Genomic DNA, 23,090 nt, shown 5'->3' with positions numbered 1-23,090 from the left:
ATGGAGAAATATGATGTGAGAGAGACACATCGACTGATTGCCTCTGGAACTCACCCGACCTGGGCTGGGGATAGAAACTGTAACCCAGGGATGTACCTTTGACTGGGAATCAAACTCAAGACCCTTCAGTTCGAGGGCAGACTACTAACCACTGACACACACCGGCCAGTGTGAAAAATAGAGACTTTTTATATAAATTCCAATCCTGCAAATAGAGTTAACAGTTTATCTTAAAAAAATGTCACTCAAGTTTAATGTATTTTTATTTGTCCAATAAAAGTAATTTCACAATTAAAAATAAAATTTTAACTGCATTCAATTTGTTTTTTCCATTAAAGATAAAGGACAGCTAGATTCAAGTAAATGTGTAATTATGACAAATTGAAAGACTAAATCAAGTACATAAATAACATGTTAAAACATGAAAATTGTCTTTTTACCTTTTCCTTTCTAAACTGATAAAATCAGAAAAAAAACTGTAAATAAAACCTGTTTTCTTATTGTAATTTGTGATTTATTAATTTATTTAACTGAAAATGTTTGGTTTTAGTAATTTCTGTAAAGTGGTACTCCTTAAATAAGTTCCTAAAAATAACAATATTGAAGCCTTGAACATTACATTTAATATCATCTAAAAAAAGTATACTAAAACTGTCATAATAAAAAAGATTACAATAAACACTCTAAGAAAAGTGAAATTATTCGTTATTCATTCTGTGCTATACTCTTTCCCCTCTACATCTTTAATACCAGTCACAAATTCTATTGTAAAGACTCACCTTTTCTAACCTAAATAGACTGAATCAACATTTCACCTCTTCACTTCACTTACAGCATTCAGTTCAGATGTCTCAACACCAAATTTAATAATTTATCAAAAATTTGTTTCAAGAATAAAATTTCTATTAATTACTCTATAACAAAGCAGAACCTCCACTAGAACAAAATGGGAAATACTATACCTGTGAATATATTCTTGTACACCTGTATTCCTGATAGTATTATTTCATAGTATAATCACAGCAAGTATACAAATTTTCCAATTTTGTGTGTAAATATTGTGAAATTTAACTGTATATAAAGTCATTATTAAACAAAAAAATCAAATAGCTTTATCATATGTTAAATGGCAATTCAGAATTTTATTTATAGTCTCAAGTAGTAAAATTTAAACCTAAAATAAAGTATATTTTCAATGAACAGCCTGAATGAATATGTACTCTAGAAAAGTAATTATATTAGTGAGAAGAGAATCTATGAAAAGATTTTAAATGCTAGGATTGACTATATCATAATGCACAAACTCCAAGGACTTGAGTCCTGGTTGGAGAAAGAGAAAGGAAATCTTTCCTATATCCTGATCCATCCAGGATGAAAACTAGTCCTATTGTAAAGGGAAAAAAGTTATTTGTTCCTCAGAAGACATGAAAATAATCTGTAAGAAAAATAAATGTCAGCCTTTTTAGTAGCAGGGAAAACTATTAGGGCTAAATATACTCTAGAATCATCTCCTTCACAATGCTTCTAGTGACCTTTCCAGGATAAATTTTTAAAAACACAATAAATGATAATGGTATCAATTGTTAGTGGGCAAAAACATTTTATTGCCTAAAACAAACCCAAGACTGAATGTAATACAGATCAGAAAATTTTTATTATTCAATATAATTAAAGTTGTAAAAAAAAAATTAGCCTTTTTTCCTGTTTTCATATATTAGCACTCAATTTCTGAGGATTTCAAGACAATTAATGTAGAATTTTAAAAACAGTAATAATCTCCACTGTAGCAAATAGTATATTCTGTAGTTCATTACTCTTACTCCTTCAGTAAACATAGGGTTTTACTTTTTAAAAAAATCCTCACCTGAGAATATGTTTATTGATTTTAGAGACAAAGCGAAAGAGAGAAAGAGAGAGAGAGAGAGAGAGAGAGAAAGAGAGAGAGAGAAAGTAAAAGAGAAAGAGGGAGAGATCAGTTGTCTCTGTTATGTGCCCCAAATGGGGACAGAACCCAAAACTTAGGTATGTACCCTGACCAGGATTGAACCTGCAACCTTTTTGGTGTATAGGACAACTTTCCAACTGGGTCAGGCAATAAACATAGGTTTTAAATAAGATGAAAATAAAACATTTTTCATAATCTTAAAATCTAGGTGAAACAAACATCCTTGTGGCCCAATAACTTGTAAAATGTAACCAGGTCACTAGACCAAGATACTAGTGTACCACTTTAACAATTTCTAGCAGCAAAACACCTGGAATAGCAATAAGTGTGTTCATTGGACTATAGAATAATTCCTATATAAGAAGTAATTTTAAAAAAGTATTCTATAGTTCAACTGCAGGCTAACATGAAAGATATCAAAGATCTTGTTTATCTCCACTTATTCCAGTGGAACTAGGTACAACTGGAACCTTACTAGTTTCAACAAAAACAGATTCAAAGGCAGCTTCTTGTTCATCCAAAGAATCAGCAGCTGTGGCTCCTTTAATTAGTGTTGTGTTGGTCAAAGGCTGTTGTTGCTTGGAAATTTTACTGGATTCCAGTGTTTTTCTACCTCTTCTTTTACCAAGGATTTTGACATAATTAGCAGGTATAAGTCCTGTTGTTTGACCATCAAGACTAGCCAGCAGCCAACCGCGCACTCTGGGTTGCTGTTCTGATGAAAGAAAAGACAGCCTTGTAATTATAACATAATTAAGTAAAAGCTGTGTTACAGTTATATAATAAAGTATATAAACAAATAGCATATACACATATATTCAATATCAAATGATAGACTTAACAGTTCTAGGTCCCTTCTTATAATTTATACATTTTATAATTACTAAATATTTTTCAACCTTGAAGAACAAAGCTTATATTAGTTTGTCCATTCATAGAGTAAGGAGATTCAGCTACCCCAAAAGCTGAAAACTAACATCATTGTCTTTCATATTTTAAATTGGAATTTGAGAAATGGATTTCTCAATCCTTCTCAATAGGGTAACTCAGGGGTAAGTATAGAAGATAAATGTATACCTTACATAAGCCAGATTTTTTTTTAATTTTTTTTTTTAATTTTTATTAATCTTCACCTGAGGATATTTTTTCCTTTGACTTTTTAGAGAGAGTGGAAGAAGGAAAAGGGGGGGGGGGGGGGAGGAGAAGGGGAAGGGAAAGAGGGAGGGAAAGAGAGAAAAACATCGATGGGACAGAGGCACATCGATTGGTTGCCTCCTGCATGCACCCAGAGCAGGGTAGGGATCCAACCTTCAGTTCGAGGGTGAATGCTCTAACCACTGAGAAATTCGGGCCAGGGCAGCCAGCTTTCTTTACATACCTTTGGCCAAAATATAAAATTCATTCTATGTGATTGTGATGAACAATCCTGAAGACAGTGAATGTTAATTTTAATCCAAAAATGAAGACCTCTGTTATCTCCAACCTTGACAAAAAGTTAAAAGCAATAACCTAAGCCAGTGGTTCTCAACCTTCTGGCCCTTTAAATACAGTTCCTCATGTTGTGACCCAACCATAAAATTATTTTTGTTGCTACTTCATAACTGTAATGTTGCTACTGTTATGAATCGTAATGTAAATATCTGATATACAGGATGGTCTTAGGTGACCCCTGTGAAAGGGTCCTTCGACCGCCAAAGGGGTCGCGACCCACAGGTTGAGAACCGCTGAGTCCTAAGCTTAAAGTAGGAAAGATTACTTAATATATTCAATTTTTAATTTTGGTATTCTTCCACCTATTTTATCCATGTCTTTAAAAAGCTGTTTAACACTAGAGTTTTAGTTCAACATTATAATTTAGACACAATATGACATTTTAGTGTTTAATATGCTATAAAAAAAGAAGAAACAAATTAACCATGTCTGTGACAGATTTTATTCTAAGTGCACAAACATACTTTACTTGAGTAATGGAAGAAAGCAAAGAAGCAAAGCCAATGTGTTAAGAGACAATATTAGTAGAAGGCTAATCTGAGCTCTAACATTTTTCTGAATTATTATAATGTAATTGAAAGAAACCTTTTTTATTGTTTATTTAGATTAAAACTATCTCTATTGATCTTATCTACATCAAGAAATCTTATAGCCCTAGCTGGTTTGGCTCAGTGGATAGAACATCAGCTTATGGACTGAAGTGTCCCTCGTTAGAGTCCAGTAAAGGGCACATGCCTGGGTTGCAGACTTGGTTCCCAGTAGGGGGCGTGCAGGAGGCAGCCTATCAACGATTAATTATTCTCTCTCATCATTGATGTTTCTATCTCCCTTTCTCACTGAAATCAATAAAAATATATTAAAAGCCCTAGCTGGTTTGGCTCAGTGGATAGAGCATTGGCCTGAGGACTAAAGGTTCCAGGTTCGATTCCAGCCAAGGGCACATGCCTGGGTTGCAGGCTCAATCCCCTCCAGTAGGGAATGTGCAGGAGGCAGTCAATCAATGATTCTCTCTCATCATTGATGTTTCTATCTCTCTAGCTCTCTCCCTTCCTCTCTGAAATCAATAAAAATATATTTAAATTAAAAAATATATATTAAGAAAAAAGACATCTTATAAAGAACTCATTCTTTTGAAATTCAAAATAGTAAGATGTGATTTTTCACTAGATGGAAAACATGAATATAATGGCTAGAGGTGAGATTTTGTGTATGAGGGGATGCGGCAGAGATTTAGCAAACTGGATCTAAAATTTTAAATTATTTACATACTAGGGGCCTGGTGCACGAATTCATGCATGGGTGGGGTCCCTCGGCCTGGCTGGCAATCAGGGTGGGCCGCTGGTGGTCTGTGAGGTCTGAAAGGTTGGCGACCGCTGGGCTAAAGTTCCCATTTAGTAGACCGCAGGGGAAACAGCCAAAGTGGTTCCAAAGTCAGATAAACCTACATTCATAGTCCAGCTCTACCACATCTTAGTTTTGCGATTCTGGACGATTTACTCAGAATTCTGAGTCTTAGTTTTCTCATGTCTAAAACAAGGACAAGGTAACAGTAGGCACTTTATAGCATTATTATTATAAGGGTTAAGTAAAACATGTAAAGTATAGTGCCTTGTACATAGTAAGTAGTATTCTATAAATGACAGAGGTTATTGTTATTACTAGTATCTTTACCAACAATGTGACTTTTTGTAGCAAACCTGAATCCTCATAAACATACAAAGAATCTTTTTTTGTAAATCAACAAAAATTCTGATTTTCATTACTGGAGATAGCCGAAGAAAAAAGCCACTTTATCTAGACCTGTTAAAAACTGTTGGTGACCTGGTCCAAATATTTCATGACAGTAATTCCTAAAATATTTATGTTGAAGTTTCTGAAGTAAGCACTATTCAAGTAAAAAAAAAAAAAAAAAAAGCAGTAACAGCCCCAGCATTCAAAGGAGGAAAGGGATACTTAAATGATGCTAGATAATTTCTTTGGTTTGTTATATTTATTACATTTAGCGTTTGCCTCACGTTTTTGTGTAGCGATTAAGAGTTTGGACTTCAAGCATTTTGGGTTTAGAAGAGATGATATAAACAAGCTCTTTCCTTATATCAGTTAAATATTATTAAAACCACTATTTGGGCCATTTCTCCCCCACCACCCAGATTTGAAAGTTCAAAATAGACATGAAAAGTGAAATCCTAGTAATTACTTCTGAGTTAACTAATAATAACCAATATTTTGTTGCAGTTTTTAATACATTTACAAATTCAAAAAATTCACAGATAAAATCAATTTATTCATGTTTTGTTACCTTTGAGAGCTAAGTTGAGCATATCACCAGCACGGAAAGAAATTTCTTCTTCAGATAGGGCAGCAAAATCATATTCTGCTCTAGCAACTACATGGTCATCCTCACCACTTGCCCAGTTGGTGTTGTCTATAAACCAAATTAAGAATTAAAATTAGGTTAGTAAAACTTACAAACAAAAGATGAAGATATTTGACTGGCTCTGGTTTGCATGTTGCATAAATTTGTCAAAAAAAGCTACCCCTTACATTCTATAATTAACACGATGTAAAGTCAACAGTTCACAAGAATATCTATTATGAACTTTTCCCTTTTCTTCAAGCTCAAAATTCTAGCTCCCTTACTTTAGGCCAAGGGTTAGCAAACTTTTTCTATAAAGGGCCAGACAGTAAGTAAATATTTTAGACTTTGCAGGTCATGAGGCTAATTGAAGATATTGTACTTATTTAATGAAAGAAAAAACTTTTCCATAAATTTTTTGACAAAACTCAAAATGTAATAAAAATTGAGTTATTTTTTTATAATACAGGTCTTCTACTGAGAAGAATGGGATTTTGGGGGTGGGAGGGATATTTTGGGGTTTAACTATAGTGCTTCCTATCATCATATCAAGTGCAAATGTTCATCTGTTAATGTTCATACATAAAAAGATCTGAGGTATTTCATCTTTGAAAATATTTTTTCATACAGACAGGTACTGACAAATCCTGATATTAATTCACTGAACTTTCGGTTTTAATTGAGTATATCCATCCATAAGTAGACAAAGAGTAGAATTCTGTTAAATTCTTCTTTTGTATTAATGTATGTCATGCCATTACATTAGAGATTAATTCACTTCCAAATGAAAATCATTTAAGTGGAAACTTCTTACTTGCATAGTTCAATGGACTTTGAAATATGGACATTTCCTTTGCACTTGCATGGAGATCCCAAAACACTGTATTCTTCCCTCCTTCATCTCTGGCTACTCAGACTTTGCTTCTTTCCCACTGACTTCCTTGCTGTTCACATGACATGCCAGGCACACTACCACTTACATACCTTTGTTATTCCCTACACCTCAAATAGCTGCAGGCCTTAATCTCTCACCTCCTTAAGGGAAGCTTCCTGATTGGGGTAGCACTGTGACCCCACTTCCTAACCCTGGTTCTGCAGCACTTTTATTTCTCTTCCTATGGCACTATCTCCCTGACTTTCACAGGTGACCCATGAACAATGCAGGGGTTAGGAGAGCTGACCCCCGTGCAGTCCAAAGTCCATGTATATCTTTGACTCTATAGTCCGTCCCTTGTATCTGCGGATTTGACTAACAATAAATGAAAAGCAGTATTTTTCATCAATGGTTGGGAATGAGAAAATACTGTTTTCGATCCATGGCTGGTTGAATCCATGGATTCAAATCCCGAAGATACAAAGGGCTGATTGTATTTACTGAAAAAAAATCAGCATATAAGTGGACCCCGAAGTTCAAACTTTTGAGACAGACTAATCTCTTTAGAACATTGTGTGTAAGTTTGCTTAAAAAAACCATACACACAAAAAAACACATCCTTTCCTTACTAAATGAAGATTAAGAGCTTCCATTATTAGCCTTCAACCTTATTATCCTTTCATTCTATGCAATAGGACAGCTGCTCAATATCATATTCCCTATGTACTTTTATTCAAGCTGACAGTCTTTTTGTTGTTGTTGAAAGTATTACATGTCCCCTTTCCCCCCCAATTTACCCCCTCCAACCTGCCCTTGACCCCATCCCAGGCCTTCAGCACCCTATTGTCTGTGGCCATGGGCCATGCATATATGCATACAAGGTCTTTGGTTGGTGACCTTCCTCCCACTCACCCTCCCCCGCCTTCCCTCTGAGATTCTGCACTGTTCCATGCTTCCATATCTCTGGATCCACTCTTGTTCATCAGTTTATTTTTGTTCCTTAGATTCCACATGAGTGCGATCATGTGATACTTGTCTTTCTCTGACTTTTTTTCATTTAACATGGTACTCTCCAAGTCCTTCCTGCTGTCTCAAAGGGTAAAATATTCTTCTTTTTTACTGCTGCATCGTATTCCATGATATAAATGTACCACAGCTTTTTTATTCATTCATCTACTGACGGGCACTTGGGCTGTTTCCAGATCTTAGCTATTGTAAATTGTGCTGCTATGAACATAAGGATGCATACATTCTTTCTGATTGGTGCTTCGGGTATCTTAGGATATATTCCTAGAAGTGGGATCACTGGGTCAAATGGCAGATCCATATTTAATTTTTTGAAGAAACTCCATACTGTTTTCCATGATGATTACACCAGTCTGCATTCCCACTAGCAGTGTACTAGGGTTCCCTTTTCTCCACATCCTCGCCAGCACTTTCATTTGTTGATTTGTTGATGGTAGCCATTCTGACAGGTGTGAGGTGATACCTCAGTGATGTTTAATTTGCATCTCTCTAATATTCAGTGGGTTTGAGCATTTTTTCATATGTCTCTTGGCCATCTGGTATGTCCAAGAGACATATGAAAAATGTCTTTTGGTATGTCCTCTTTGGAGAAGTGTCTATTTAGGTCCTTTGCCCATTTTTAAAATTAGATTGTTTGTCTTCCTTTTGTTAAGTTGTATGAGTTCCTTATATATTTTGGATTTTAACCCTTTATCAGATATATCATTGCCAAATATGTTCTCCCATACAGTGGGCTCTCTTTTCATTTTGTTGAAAGTTTCTTTTGCTGTGCAGAAGCCTTTTATTTTTGATGTAATCCCATTTGTTTATTTTCTCCCTAGTTTCCTTTGCCTTAGGAGATGTATCTGTAAATATACTGCTACAAGAGATGTCTAAGATTTTGCTGCCTATAGTTTGTTCTAGGATTTTTATGGTTTCACGACTTATATTTAAGCCTTTTACCCACTTTGAGTTTATTCTTGTGTATGATGTAAGTTGGTGGTCTAGTTTAATTTTTTTGCATGTTATCTGTCCAATTTTCTCAACACCATTTATTGAAGAGACTGCTGACTCCAATGTATGCTCTTGCCTCCTTTGTCAAATATTGAGCGTAATGGCTTGGGTCAATTTCTGGGTTCTCTGTTCTGTTCCATGTATGTATGTGCCTTTCACAGTCTGTTTTTCCCTACCTAACTGATGAAATGTTACCTTCCTTCAAAAATCTAACTTAAATGCTACTTCTGGGATACTAATAGCTGCCCCCAAAAAACCAGCTTCGCTTTTCTAAATTGAGATAGCACTCGATACCAGTTGGTGGAGAAGGAACTAAACAAACAGGCCTGGTTTTGTTTCTAGTCCTACTTTATTAAAGATGTGATCTTGGGCAAGTGACTTCTTTAAACTTTAGTTTTGTCCCTTGTAAAATGAAGGTAATTCCTATCTCTTAGGATTATTGTAAAAATTAAGTGAGATAAAATATACAAAATACTTAGTAGTGTCTTTTATATAAAAAAGGCTCAATAAATCCTATCTTTCCCCAACTGTCCTTATTCCTTACCACACTCTTTCTGCCTCATCACAATTACCTGTATATGTGTCTTACTCATCTCCCTGCCAATTGACTTTTAGAAAAAAGGGAATTATGTTCTATGTATACCCCATAGCATCAAATTCAGCACCTTGTAAATAGTAGTTAGGTAATGTATACTGTTATACTGAGGGAATAATGAATAAATCAACAAGCTGTTTTTGCTATATATTCTTTTCCAGTTCTGAAGTTCTGAACTAAAAATATAACTGGATCAAAAATATTAAATACAAATAAATATAAAGAATGTTAATGTAACAAATCTATTCTTGAAATTTGAGATTGTTATGTGGTTTCAGAACCTGTTCTCTTACTCTTACCTGTTATTTCATCACTGTGGGTAGATAGCAGTTTCCAGATGAGGTAAGGACCACCAAGGATAACAGCAAAGAACAAGAATATTGGCCAAGATTTTGCTGAGTTAGCCGCTCTGTCATCAGCACCAAGGCAAGCCACAGTTCTTTCACTTTCTGCCCATAGGTCCTCATTCTCGGAGCCTCTTCTTAAACCTATCATCTGTTGTAACCGTCTATAAAGATACCTTATAGTCCTAACTAATGCAAAAGCTGAAAAAACCTTTGTGAAGTGTATTTTTAATCGGGAAAAATGATTCGCTACATCCAATACAGCCCTAAAACTGTTATACACAGCTGAAAAGGTAGCATCCATCATCATACTGACAGAGGCAAATGCATGTACAATACTTTCGATGGACTGAAATGCACCTCTGCTGCTTTCTTCAGCTTGCTGAACAAATCTACTAGGCGGAAGATCATCTACACGGAGGCGGTTGTAGTTTAACCCATTATATCCATAACTATAAGGGCTATAGCTTCCATAAAACGAATTTCCATAGGCACCATATCCTGAAGAAAATGAGCTGTAAGCAGGTCTGAAAGTGTTTACACTGCTACTTCCTGTCTGGTGTGATGGCCTTGGAAGAATAGGTGGGGGTACTCTGGTAAGTGCTGGTTGTCCAGGTCTTGTCAATAAAGTAGGACCCAAATCAGCAGATCTAAAACAAACAAACAAAATTCAAAATAGTAACTTAAACACAATAGGTTCAATTCAAATGAACTATTAAACACCTCCGATATCTAGTGTTATGAGATTCTACTGAAGATATGTTAAGAGTAAGGAAGAGTCTCTAATATCCAGTTGCTTAGAATTTCAGTGTTAAGACAAAATGCATAAAATAAAATAGCCAAATAACTCTTATTTTCTTGTTTACTTATGCTACCATTATTTGTACTATCTTCAATCTGTACTTTCTTTTTAAGACTCTTGTCCATTTTCTCAGGGTTGGTTGTTAGATATTGTCCTAACATACTTGTACCCAAATGACACTATCAAAATTACTACAGTTTTATAGTAGTTTTTAATGTCCAATAAGACAAATCCTCCCACAATGTTCTTCATATTCAAAAGTGTCTTGGCTCACCCTGGCCGGTATGGTCAGTTGGTTGGAGTGTCGTCCCATGCACTGAAGGGTGGAGGGTTCAATCCCTGGTCGGGGTATGTATGGGAGGCAACCAATCAAGTTTCTCTCTCACATCTATGTTTCTTTCTCTCTGACCCTCTCCCTTCATCTCTCTCTAGAAGTGGTTCTCAACCTTCCTAATGCCGCGACCCTTTAATACAGTTCCTCATGTTGTAGTGACCCCCAATTTATTGTTACAAATTGAACATAATTAAAGCATAGTGATTAACCACAAAAACGATATGTAATTATATATGTGTTTTCCAATGGTCTTAGGCAACCCCTGTGAAAGGGTTGTTCGACCGCCAAAGGGGTCGCAACCCACAGGTTGAGAATTGCTACTCTAGAATCAATGAAAAACATATCCTCCGGTGAGGATTAAAAAAAAAAAAAAAGAAAAGTGTGTCTTGGCTATTTAATCCTTTTAATTTCCCTGTATACTTTAGAATCAGAACTTGAAGTTCTGTATCCCACTCTCCCCACCCAAAACCATACTGAAATTCTCTTTGGGATTACATTGAATCTGCAGGTTAATTTGAGGTCATCAATGTCTTTATAATATTGAGAGTTTCAACCCACTAATACAATATATGTTTCATTTATTTAGCTTTTTAAAAATATATTTTAAAATTGATTTCAGAGAGGAAGGAAGAGAGGAGAGAGAGAGAAGCATCAACGATGAGAATCATTGATTGGCTGCCTCCTCAAGCTCCCTACTGGGGATCGAGCCCGCAACCTGGGCATGTGCCCTTGACTGGAATTGAACCCGGGAACCTTCAGTCCTCAGGCTGACGCTCTATCTACTGAGCCAAACCAGCCAAGGCTTTTAAAGATTTTTCTCAAAAGTGGTTTTTAAAAATAACTTTATGGACTCTCAGTAATGTTTTATAGCTTATTATATGGAGGTCTTCCTTTAGATTTATTTCTATTTATTTTTTGGTACATGATGTCTTTCTAAAATTTCACTGTTACTTATGCAGAAATAATTGATTTAAAAAATATGGTCCTTGTATCCAGCAACCTTGTTTTGGATTCTTCTCTTGGATTTTCTAGATTCTTAAGATTTGCAGTCATAGTGAATGTGAATACTGATAGGCTTATTACTTCTTTTTCAATCCTTACAGCTTTAATTATTAAGGTTTTGCATCTAGGACATGCAGCATAATCTTGACTAGTGATAATAACAGGCATCCTTGTCTCATTCCTGATCTCAAAGTAAAGTTTTCAATAGGTCACCATTATGTATTGTTTGCTATAGGTTTGTTGTAAATTTAGTAGTTTCTTTTCTATTTGTTTGTTAAAAGTTTTTACCATTAATAAACATTGAACTTTACTGAATAATTTCTCACCATCAAGATGATTATGATTTTTCTCCTTTATTCTCTTAACTAGAGGCCCGCTGCATGGGATTCGTACACTGGTGGGAGGTATGGCCTGCAAGGATTGGCCTGCTGTGGGAGCTCTGCTCATCCAGGTCAGCCAAGTGGCTGCAGCAGGAGCAACTGCTCATCCAGGTCAGCCGAGCAGCTGTGGACCCACCTCTGAGCAGCTGCTCCCGCTGCAGAGAGCAGCTGCTCATCCTGGTCAGCCAAGAAGCATTCCCACTGAGGGAGCACACTGACCACCAGGGGGCAGCTCCTGTGTTGAGCATCTGCCCCCTAGTGGTCAGTGGGCATCTTAGGGACTGGTCAACTGGTCATTCTGGATGTTCCACTGTTTGATTGCTGGGCTTTTATTATATAGGACTAGAGGCCCGGTGCACAAAAATTTGTGCACTGGGGGGGGGGTCCCCTCACCCCAGCCTGTGCCCTCTTGCAGTCTGGGACCCCTCGGGGGATGTCCACCTGCTGGCTTAGGCCCGCTCCTTGGGGGGAACGGGCCTAAGCTGGCAGTCAGACATCCCTCTGGCAGCCCAGGAGCCCTCGGGGGATGTCCACTTGCCAGCGGGGAGCAGGCCTAAGCTGCAGTTGGACATCCTTAGTGCTGCTGAGGAGACGGGAGAGGCTCCCACCATCACTGCTGTGCTGGCAGCTGTTAGCCTGGCTTGTGGCTGAGCAGAGTTCTCCCTGTGGGAGCACACTGACCACCAGGGGGCAGCTCCTGCATTGAGCGTCTGGCCCCTGGTGGTCAGTGTGTGTCATAGTGACCAGTCATTCCCAGTTGTTCTGCTGTTAGGGTCAATGTGCATATTACCCTTTTATTATATGCCTGGTGCATGGGTGGGGGCTGGCTGGTTTGCCCTGAAGGGTGTCCCAGATCAGGGTGGGGGTCCTGCTGGGGTGCCTGGCCAGCCTGGGTGAGGGGCTGATAGCTGTTTTCAGGCTGGCCACGGCCCCCAACCACCCAAGCTCCCAGTGGAGGCTGGCTGGAAGCAGGTATCTGGGATTTATTTATCTTCTATAATTGAAACTTTGTTGCCTTGCATGGAGGCCACAGCTGGCCAGAGCAGGCGGGAAGCTTGGCTTCCTCCATCGCCAGGGCAATCAAGCCTCCTGCTTGCTCCAGCTCCGTGGCTGCTGGCCGCCATCTTGGTTGGGTTAATTTGCATATAGTCACTGTGATTGGCTGGTGGACGTGGCTTAAGGTGTAGCGAAGGTACGGTCCATTTGCATGTTTGTATTTTATTAGTGTAGATGATGAAATACATTAATTCTCAAATGTTAAAGCCAACCTATATCCCTGAAGTAAAACTAAATAGCCATGATATACTCCTGATTTTTTTTCCCCCTTTGGTTTTTTATTTTTTTTAAATTAAATCTTTATTGTTCAGATTATTACAGTTGTTCCTCTTTCCCCCCCCCCCATAGGTCCCCTCCACCCGGTCCCCCTCCCCCCCGGTTCCTCATCCATAGGTGTACGATTTTTGTCCAGTCTCTTCCTGCACCCCCCATATCCCTTCCCCCCCCCAGAATAGTCAGTCCACTCCCTTTCTATGCCCCTGATTCTATTATATTCACCAGTTTATTCTGTTCATCAGATTATTTATTCACTTGATTTTTAGATTCACTTGTTGATAGATGTGTATTTGTTGTTCATAATTTGTATCTTTATCTTTTTCTTCTTCCTCCTCTTAACACATTGTATGCGGGAAACGTATTTATACGTTTTACGTTGACTGTAAGTAGTAGAGCCACCTGTTACTACCTGCAAACAATGTGTTAAAGGATACCTTTCAGCATTTCATATAATACTGGATTGGTGGTGATGAACTCCTTTAGCTTTTTCTTATCAGTGAAGCTCTTTATCTGACCTTCACTTCTGAATGATAGCTTTGCTGGGTAAAGTAATCTTGGTTGTAGGTTCTTGCTATTCATCACTTTGAATATTTCTTGCCACTCGCTTCTGGCCTGCATAGTTTCTGTTGAGAAATCAGCTGACAGTCATATGGGTACTCCCTTGTAGGTAACTGACTGTTTTTCTCTTGCTGCTTTTAAGATTCTCTCTTTGTCCTTTGCCCTTGGCATTTTAATTATGATGTGTCTTGGTGTGGTCCTCTTTGGATTTCGTTTGTTTGGGGTTCTCTGTGCTTCCTGGACTTGTAAGTCTATTTCTTTCACCAGGGAGGGGAAGTTTTCTGTCATTATTTCTTCAAATAGGGTTTCAATGTCTTGCTCGCTCTCTTCTTCTGGCACCCCCCTAATTCGGATGTTGGTATGCTTGAAGCTGTCCCAGAGGCTCCTTACACTATCTTCATATTTTTGGATTCTTTTTTCTTTTTGTTTTTCCGGTTGGGCGTTTTTTGCTTCTTCGTATTTCAAATCTTTGACTTGATTCTTGCGATCCTCTAGTCTGCTGTTGAATCTCTGTGTAATATTCTTTATTTCAGTCAGTGTATGCTTAATTTCTAGTTGGTCCTTTTTCATAACCTCGAGGGTCTCACTAGATTTCTTGAGTGTCTCACTAAATTTATCAGCAGTTTCTAGAAAATTCTTGAAAAACCTTAAAAGTGTGGTTTTGAACTCTATATCCAGTAGTTTGCTTTCCTCCATTTCTGTCATTTGTGACCTGTTTCTTTGTCTCTGTATTTTTTATGCTTCCCTGTGTTGATAGAGTGGCTTTCTGTGCTAGGTGTCCTATAGGGCCCAGTGGTTCAGCCTCCCCAATTACCTGAGGTGGACACTCTTGGTGTACCTCTTTGTGAGCTTTGTGCACAGTCTTGTTGTAGTTAAACCTTGATTGTTGTAGGTATCACTGGGAGGAATTGACCTCCAGGCCAATTGGCTGTGAGAATCAGCTGTGTCTGCAGTGGGAGAACTTCTGTGCTGGAGACACCCTCTGGGGCAAGACTTGCCTCAGTGGGGCTTTGGTGCTCACTGGGTCTGCCCCCTGAGTGTGTCCCTTATGGATCTGAGGAGTTGTAATTTGGATGGTCCCTCTCTGACCACTGGGTACACTGGCTCTTGGATCTAAGGAGGTGCTAATTTAGCCTCTGCCTGAGGCTACCCAGCAGGAGCTACGGAGAGATCTGCAGATGCCTCTTCTTTGTTTGAGGTTTGGAGGTGCCCAGATGAGGCCCAGCTGTGAAGCAATGCAAACTGCTGTGGGGCCTTGGGCCTTATTTTTGGAAGTTCTGGGTCTCTCTGACCCAGCTGCAGTTTGTTAGGTAATTTTCAGATTGCAAAGGGCCAGGCCTTTCATATGCAAAAGCCTCTGTGCACAGCTTGGGTGGGGCGGGGTCTCAGGGGATCAATAGGGCGGAGCAAGCAGCTATAGCTGCTCCTCAGTCCTACCCTAAGAGGCCCCGTGTCTCAGTGTCCTGGTAATCGCTCCAAGCACCTCTGAGAAAAAGCCGCCCTCGAGTTCCGACTGATGCCAGACAGTCCAGTTTCTCCCCGTATGAGTTTGGGTCCCCAGAGACTCGCCCGGAACTGGAGTTCAGAGCAGTCGGGAGCTTGAGACTCCCTCCTGATTGAAAAAGACAACCGTGTCCTCAGTTGCCAGCCCTTTCCACGTGCGCCTACGTACCTCTGCACTTTACTTCTGTACCTCCTCTGAGTCTCAGTGTGCTTTTCTCTTTCCTTCTAGTTGTAGAATTTCCACTCAGCCAGCCTTCCTGTGGTTTTGGATGATGTCCGTTTTGTCTTTTAGTTGTATTTTTGAAGTGGTTGTGCGAGGCAGCAATTTCTGGTGTTTACCTATGCTGCCATCTTGGTTTCTCATCACTCCTGATTTGTTGTTCTGCCAGTATTTTATTGAAGATATTTTTGTATCTACTTTCATAACAGAATGCCCTAATTTGTTTTTGTCAAGTTTCGGTATCAAGGTTAAATTGGCCTTTTATAAGGAATTGAGGAATATTTCCTTCTTTTCTATAATAGTTTGTATATTTATTTCTTCTTTAAAAATTTGTAAAATTTACCTGTAAATTCATATGAGCCTGCCTAGAATTCTCTTAGTAAGAAGGATTTTAATTATGAATTCTATTTCTTTAGTAGTATGCTACTTAAAGTATGTTCTGTGGACCAGTGCTAATTTATGAACCATTTGTATGAATCTATTAAAAGTACAGAAAATGAGGTTAAATGTTTAAGTAATTTGATACTGCTATGATATTTTTACTGTAATTTACAAATGTACTGGCATTAACACAAATATTTTGAGAAGCACTGCTTTAATAAGGGTGTCCCCCAAAAAGTATACACACTTTAACAGCTAGGTGATAGCTCAATTTTGAAAATGTATTTTAATAAACACTGCTTTTATAATTATTCAAAGTGTGTGTATACATTTTTCGGAATACCCTAGACTTACAGGACTGTTCATTTATTTTCTATTTGTAAATTATACCTTACTTCATCCCCTAAATCTCTTCCCTTCCTTTCTGTATGTTCTGTCCTTTTGTCACTTTGTGCTTCATTCTGGATATTTTCTTCCCCAATCATCCTGTAGCCACTGCTATTCAAAAGGCTAATCTACCAGATAAGGAGCTTGCACCATAATGTAAATCAGCACATCCCTTCTTCACAGATAAAGTTTTCCTATCAAGAAAATATCAGTTTGACAAAATAGTGTGCTCAGTGTCATTTTTTTTTTAAACAAAAATTAAATTAAGGTTTACATGTTGTAGTTGGTTGTCTCCTTCTCTCTTCTAAACTAGAACAACTCCTTTTTAAAAAATGTCCTTGACTTTTTGAAGAGTCCAGCCAGTTTTCTTCTAGAATGCCCCACATTCTAGATGTTTTCTCCAAAAATGTTGTTTAAGTATACCTCTATCCTCTATATTTCCAGTTAAACTAAAGACTGCTTCTAAATGTTTGATTAGAATCAGTGAAGCCCAGCTGGTGTGACTCAATGGTTCAGCGTAGATCTATGAACCAGGAAGTCATGGTTCGATTCCTGGTCAGGGCACATGCCTGGGTTGCAGGCTCAATCCCTAGTGTGGGGCATGAAGGAGGCAGCCAATCAGTGATTCTCTCTCATCATTGATGTTCCTATCTCTCTTTTCCCCTCTGAAATCAATAAATATATATATAAAAGAATCTTAACATTTTTGCCAAGAATAATTTATGGGTAATATTGTTTACTTTATATTATATCATAAAAAATGGAATAAAACGTTAAAAAAGGCCATCAGACTGCCAAATAGTATAGTATATTCAGGTTTTGATAAAGCAGCTAGCTCTAAAGTAGAAGCAATCTATACTAATAAAAGGAGGAGACCAAGATGGCGGCGTAGGTAAACACCGGAGACCGCTGCCGCAAACAACCATTTCAAAAATACAACTAAAAGACTGAACGGACATCACCCAGAACCACAGGAAGGCTGGCTGAAGAGAGACTCTACAACTAGAAGGAAAGAGAACAGCAAATCGAGGCTCAGAGGCGGCGCAGTGTGGAAAATACAAAGGTACCGAGGTGCGCGCGCAAAGCAGGCTGGTGGCTGAGGGCTCGGTTGTCGTTTTCTGTCGGGAGTGAGTCTCAGACTCTGGGCTCCAGATCCGGGCGAGTCTCTAGGGACCCAGACTCAAACGGGAGAAGCGGGATTATCCGGCATCAGTTGGAACCTGAGGGCAACTTTCTCTCCGAGGTTTGCAGCGGCTGCCGGGGTTCTGAGAAGCAGAGCCTCTGGGAACGGGACTGAGCGTGGCCATAACTGCTCCCTCCGCCCGCCCTGTTGATCCCGCCCCGCCCAAAGCCTGCGCACAGCCATTTGCCGATCGCCTCAGGCAAAGGCTGGATTAGCGCCTCCCCAGAAGGCAGACGTTTTCCGTACAGCTGATTCCTATAGCCAGCCGGCCTGGGGGTCAAATCCCTCTAGTGTTAACTACAACAATTAAGGCTTGGCTAGAACAAGACTGCGCACAGAGACCACAAGGGGGTGCACCAAGAAAGCATAAAAGATGCGGAGACAAAGAAACATGACAGAAATGGAGGATATGGAGCTAAGAATCGCAATTTTGAGGGCTTGCCATAAATTTGTGCAGAGCCTCACGAAAACTAATGAGACCCTCGATGCTACGATAAAGAAATTAGAAAGTAAGCATACACGGACTGAAATAAAGAATATTATACCCAATAGCAGACCAGAGGAGTACAATAATCAAACCAAAGATTCGACAAAAAACACCCAATTGGAAAAGCAAAATGAAAAAAGAATCCGAAAGTGTGAAGATAGTGTAAGGAGCCTCTGGGACAGCTTTAAGCGGACTAATATCAGAGTCATTGGAGTGCCAGAAGATGAGAGACAGCAAGATATTGAAAACCTATTTCAAGAAATAATGGCAGAAAACTTCCCCCACCTGGAGAAAGAAATGGACTTACAGGTCCAAGAAGCGCAGAGAACCCCAAACAAAAGGAATCCAAAGAGGACCACACCAAGACACATCATCATTAAAATGCCAAGAGCAAAAGACAAAGAGAAAATCTTAAAAGCAACAAGAGAAAGAGGCTTAATTACCTACAAGGGAATACCCATACGACTGTCAGCTGATTTCTCAACAGAAACTTTGCAGGCCAGAAGGGAATGGCAAGAAATATTCAAAGTGCTGAATACCAAGAACCTACAACCAAGATTACTTTATCCAGCAAAGCTATCATTCAGAATTGAAAGTCAGATAAAGAGCTTCACAGATAAGGAAAAGCTAAAGGAGTTCATCACCGCCAAACCAGTATTATATGAAATGCTGAAAGGTATCCTTTAAGAAGAGGAAGAAGAAGAAAAAGGTAAAGATTCAAATTAGGAACAACAAACATGCATCTATCAACAAATGAATCTAAGAATCAAGTGAATAAATAACCTGATGTACAGAATGAACTGGTGATTATAATAGAATCAGGGACATAGAAAGGGAATAGACTGACTATTCTTGGGGGAAAAAGGGGTGTGGGAGATGCGGGAAGTGACTGGACAAAAATCATGCACCTATGGATGAACACAGTGGGTGGGGAATGAGGGGGGAGGGTGGGGTGGGAGCTGGAAGGAGGGGAGTTATGGGGGGAAAAAAGAGGAACAAATGTAATAATCTGAACAATAAAGATTTAATTAAAAAAAAAAATAAAGTAGAAGCAATCTATACTAATAAAAGGGTAATATGCTAATTAGACCGGGAGACCTTCTGGACAAAGCCATGGTGGTGAGGCCGAGACAGAGGCAGGTTAGGGGCAATCAGAACCACACATTTAGGAAAACTTGATGACATAGATGGCATTATAAACTAATATGGAATAGATGAATAAATGGTACTGGGACAATCAGTAATCCACATGGAAAGAAATTAGATTCCCTATTTCACAATGATTTTGTACAACAAACTCAGTACCAGGTGGATTAGACATACATGTGAAAAGAACATTTAAAAGAAAAATTTTCCTGATTTGAAGAGAAAGGATTTCTTAACCAAGACACAAAAAGCACAAAGAATATGAACATTTTGGCTATATTAAAATTAAAAGTACCTGTAAAACATAAATGAACATGAATATAAAGAAGATAAGCCATAGACGGAAAGATATTAAAAACAAAGAAAACAGAATTAGTATGAACAATAAATTACTACTACAAATTAATAAACAAAGATAAAGCCAAAAGAAAAGTGGGCAAAAAGAAAATCAACAGAAAAAACTCAAATGGTGAATAAGCTTTCAAAAAAATGCTCAATCTTATGACTAATCAGAGAAGTATAAAGGTGAAATAGCATTTCACATCCATTAGACTGGCAAAGAAAGTACTAAAAAAAATAACATTGAGAGGGACTAAATTTTGCTACCCCAAAATAAGCCTATTGGGATATTGATTTTAAGCTGGTAATTAAGGACAAAAGACAGAAAGAAACACTGACCTTCCCCTAATTGGCTAAAAAGAATTTCGATAGAGGATCTGCTCCAGGAAGAGAGATATCATCATAGATACTTAGAGTTTAAGATAAACTACTGTGTGTGATAGCCATGAAGGAACCTAGCAAGACCCATTTATTCAAAGTCCTCTCAGTATCCTATTGTTAAAGATGGCCCAGTAAACATTTATTTACCAAACATCTGCTTTTCCATCTCCATGTGAATTGCTTTCCTGCCCTTTAAAGTCCTAAACCATCCCCCCAGCACCACTTCTCCGTAGTCTAAAATGGCATATAAACTGCCCAATGTTTCTTTGTGTGTCATATTCTTATGGCACACCCACATGCATATCTGTAATAAATTTTGTACATTTTCTGCTATTAATGTCTCTGTTAATTGGATCATTAGCCCAGCTAGAACTTAAAAAGGTCAGAAGTTATTTTTTACAGCCCCACAGTATCAAGTGCTGGAAAGATTGTAGAAAAACAGAATACCTTGCTAGTGAAAGGAAAAACTAATATATAACCACTTTGGGGAACAACTTGGCAATAGTACTTGAAGATAAACACCCTTCCAAGCAATTCCACTTACAGTAACACATTAGAAAACCCATTGGAAATGTGGAAAAGGAGAAAGGCACAAGAATGTTCATTGCAGCAGTTTTTAATATGTACCAACTAATACTTTAAAATCTACAACAGAGCAAATAAAGTTTGTTTTTATATAACAGACTATCCTACAGCAATTAAAATAAGCTACAGCTATATGTATGAACAAGATAAACTCAAAATAAATAATATTTATATATAATACTAGAGGCCCAGTGCACGATCAGGGCCAGGGAGGGATGTGGGAGGTTGGCCAGCCAGGGAGGGACTGCGGGAGGGCTCCAGGGTATGTCCAGTCTATCTCGCTCAGTCCCAATCACCCCAGCAGCAAGCTAACCTACCCGTCAGAGTGTCTGACCCCTAGTGGTCAGTGCTGTCATAGCGAGTGGTTGAGCCGCCTTAGCATTTCATTAGCATATTATGCTTAGATTGACAGCCAACTGGACACTTAGCATATTAGGCTTCTATTATATAGGATTAACTGGAAACACATTTTGCAAAATGATAGTTTGAAAAAATATATATACATTGCCCTGACCGGTTTGGCTTAGTGGATAGAGCGTCGGCCTGTGGACTCAAGGGTCCCAGGTTCGATTCCAGTCAGGGGCATGTACCTTGGTTTCGGGCACATCCCAAGTGGGGAGTGTGCAGGAGGCAGCTGATCGATGTTTCTAGCTCTCTGTCCCTCTACCTTCCTCTCTGTAAAAAATCAATAAAATATATTTAAAAAAAAAAATATATATATATGCACAAGGCTAAGTAGTGAAATATAAGATAAAGTATAAAAGCTATTGGGTACACTACACACCAAATAGGGACAGTAGTTACTGCAGGAAACAGAATGGGAGGGTTTATCTGTCTCTCTAATTTTAGTTTTTTTTGGAATCTGAGACAAATCTGGCAAAATATTATTTTTTAAAGCCGGGAGGGAATGCATACACACGTATTCACTATCTTACTCTCCACAGGTCTCTTACATATTTAAAATAATTCACAATGAAAACAGAGTGGGAAATGGTTAATTTTACATAAACAGAACTTTAAGAGATGCAAGAATAAAACCTCCCTGTTCCTAAGAAACAGTCCACATTTTTAGGAAGTCAAATCACTCATTAAAAAGGTAGTAGAAAATGTCACCCCAGCTTAACAGCATAATTAAAGCTTATTACTTGTTAAGTAGCTATCATTAAGTAGCTGTTGTGTTCAAGCACCATACCGTTTAAATAAATTATTTCAAGGGTTTAGAGCACAGGGGAAATACTTTTCGGTACGTCGGGGATTTTTATGTATTAGGTTATGTGACATTCCAGTTTCATCATCGGAACTAGGATGTCCAAATCCACAAACATAGAAGGCTGTGTAACTCTCTCTCTCTCATACTATTTTAACCTTTTCTGAGTTGTAAATCCATTCAATATTTTTTTAAAAAAACCACAGGCCTTAGAAAAACCACACACTATTTTGCGCATAAAGGCCATCCATAGGCCTTAGAACTCCCGCTGCCAAGTCGCTTCTCCAAATCTCTGCACGACCCACTGCACAGCGATTCCGGAAAACAACGCCAAGTGTGTAACAGGCTGAGGTCCCGGTTGCGTCAAAGGGACCTTTTGGGCTTCCTCCAACGACCCGGGAGGCCGTTCAGAGCTGGAGACAGGCTCTGCTCCCCTTCCTGCCGGGGCTGGGCGGCCGTCACCCTCACCCGCTACGGCCAAGTCCACCGCTGCACGGGGGCCCAGCGGGCGCCACGGTGTCCCGCAAACAGAAGGGGCAGGAAGCCTCCCCCTTCACTCCAAGCCCCAGGACCCAGAAGACAGCTCCCTGGAGGCCGTCCCGCCAACAGTCCACGGGTCAGAAACTGCGGTCAGACAACAAAGCTGCCCCAGGACCCCCGCCCCGACCCCCCTTCAAGGCTTGGGGCTGGGGGAAAAGGGGGAGGGGAACCTCGCCCGCACAACCGCCCCAACCGCCTCCGGACAAGGCCCCGCTCCGGCCCACCACACTCGCGGCCTGAAGTATCCCACACTCACTGGAAAGCGGGGCCGGGTCCTGGCCCCGGCCCGGCCCCCGGAATCCGGCGGGTCTCCCAGGGCTTCGGGGGAGGCGGCGGCTGGGACGCCATCTCCTCCGCCTGCGCTGCGCTGCGCTCCGAAGCAGCTGAGCGCTGGGACTCCCGGCGCCGGCGCACCCACAGCTCGCGCACCAGGCACGACGGGCAGAGCGCCGAGCCATCCACCCCGTCCACCCGTGCGGCCAGCACGTGGCGTGTGGGGCTTTGCCAGCTGGAACAGGAAGATAGGAGGATGCCACTAACCCATGAGAGAGAAAGAGGCTTTCTTTTTATTTGACAAAGAAAGAATTTCCTTTCTAAACCTCCTGATAAAGTCAAGGGCTCATCGACATTTCTGGCAGCGGCTACAATGTCTTAGAGGTCCGGAGTCCCTCGGCAGCTTCTCTGAGACTAGATCCGCTC

The 23,090-nt window shown here is 39.5% G+C and overlaps 1 protein-coding gene across 2 annotated transcripts; it reads right to left on the bottom strand.

Moving 5' to 3' along the window:
• Nucleotides 1-245: 245 nt before the first annotated feature.
• On the bottom strand, nucleotides 246-22,766 carry PEX13 (peroxisomal biogenesis factor 13). 2 transcript variants are annotated; one of them, XM_070429284.1, is made up of 4 exons: nucleotides 22,648-22,766; nucleotides 9,580-10,274; nucleotides 5,736-5,861; nucleotides 246-2,660 (listed from the first exon to the last, which is right to left on the bottom strand). In XM_070429284.1, the coding sequence occupies exons 1-4, from the start codon at nucleotides 22,737-22,739 to the stop codon at nucleotides 2,362-2,364; spliced, it is 1,212 nt and encodes a 403-aa protein (XP_070285385.1). In that variant the 5' UTR covers nucleotides 22,740-22,766; the 3' UTR covers nucleotides 246-2,361. The 2 variants fall into 2 exon arrangements, with proteins under 2 accessions (XP_070285385.1, XP_070285386.1); XM_070429285.1 differs by lacking the exon at nucleotides 22,648-22,766 and adding an exon at nucleotides 21,235-21,287.
• Nucleotides 22,767-23,090: the final 324 nt, after the last annotated feature.

Source organism: Myotis yumanensis, unplaced genomic scaffold (genome assembly GCF_028538775.1).
Source record: "Myotis yumanensis isolate MYYU_CA2020_CCGP unplaced genomic scaffold, mMyoYum1.0.hap1 SCAF_11, whole genome shotgun sequence".
NCBI lineage: Eukaryota > Metazoa > Chordata > Mammalia > Chiroptera > Vespertilionidae > Myotis > Myotis yumanensis.
The sequence above is the reverse complement of the archived record's forward strand: the minus strand, read 5'-3'. Positions and strand labels throughout refer to the sequence as shown.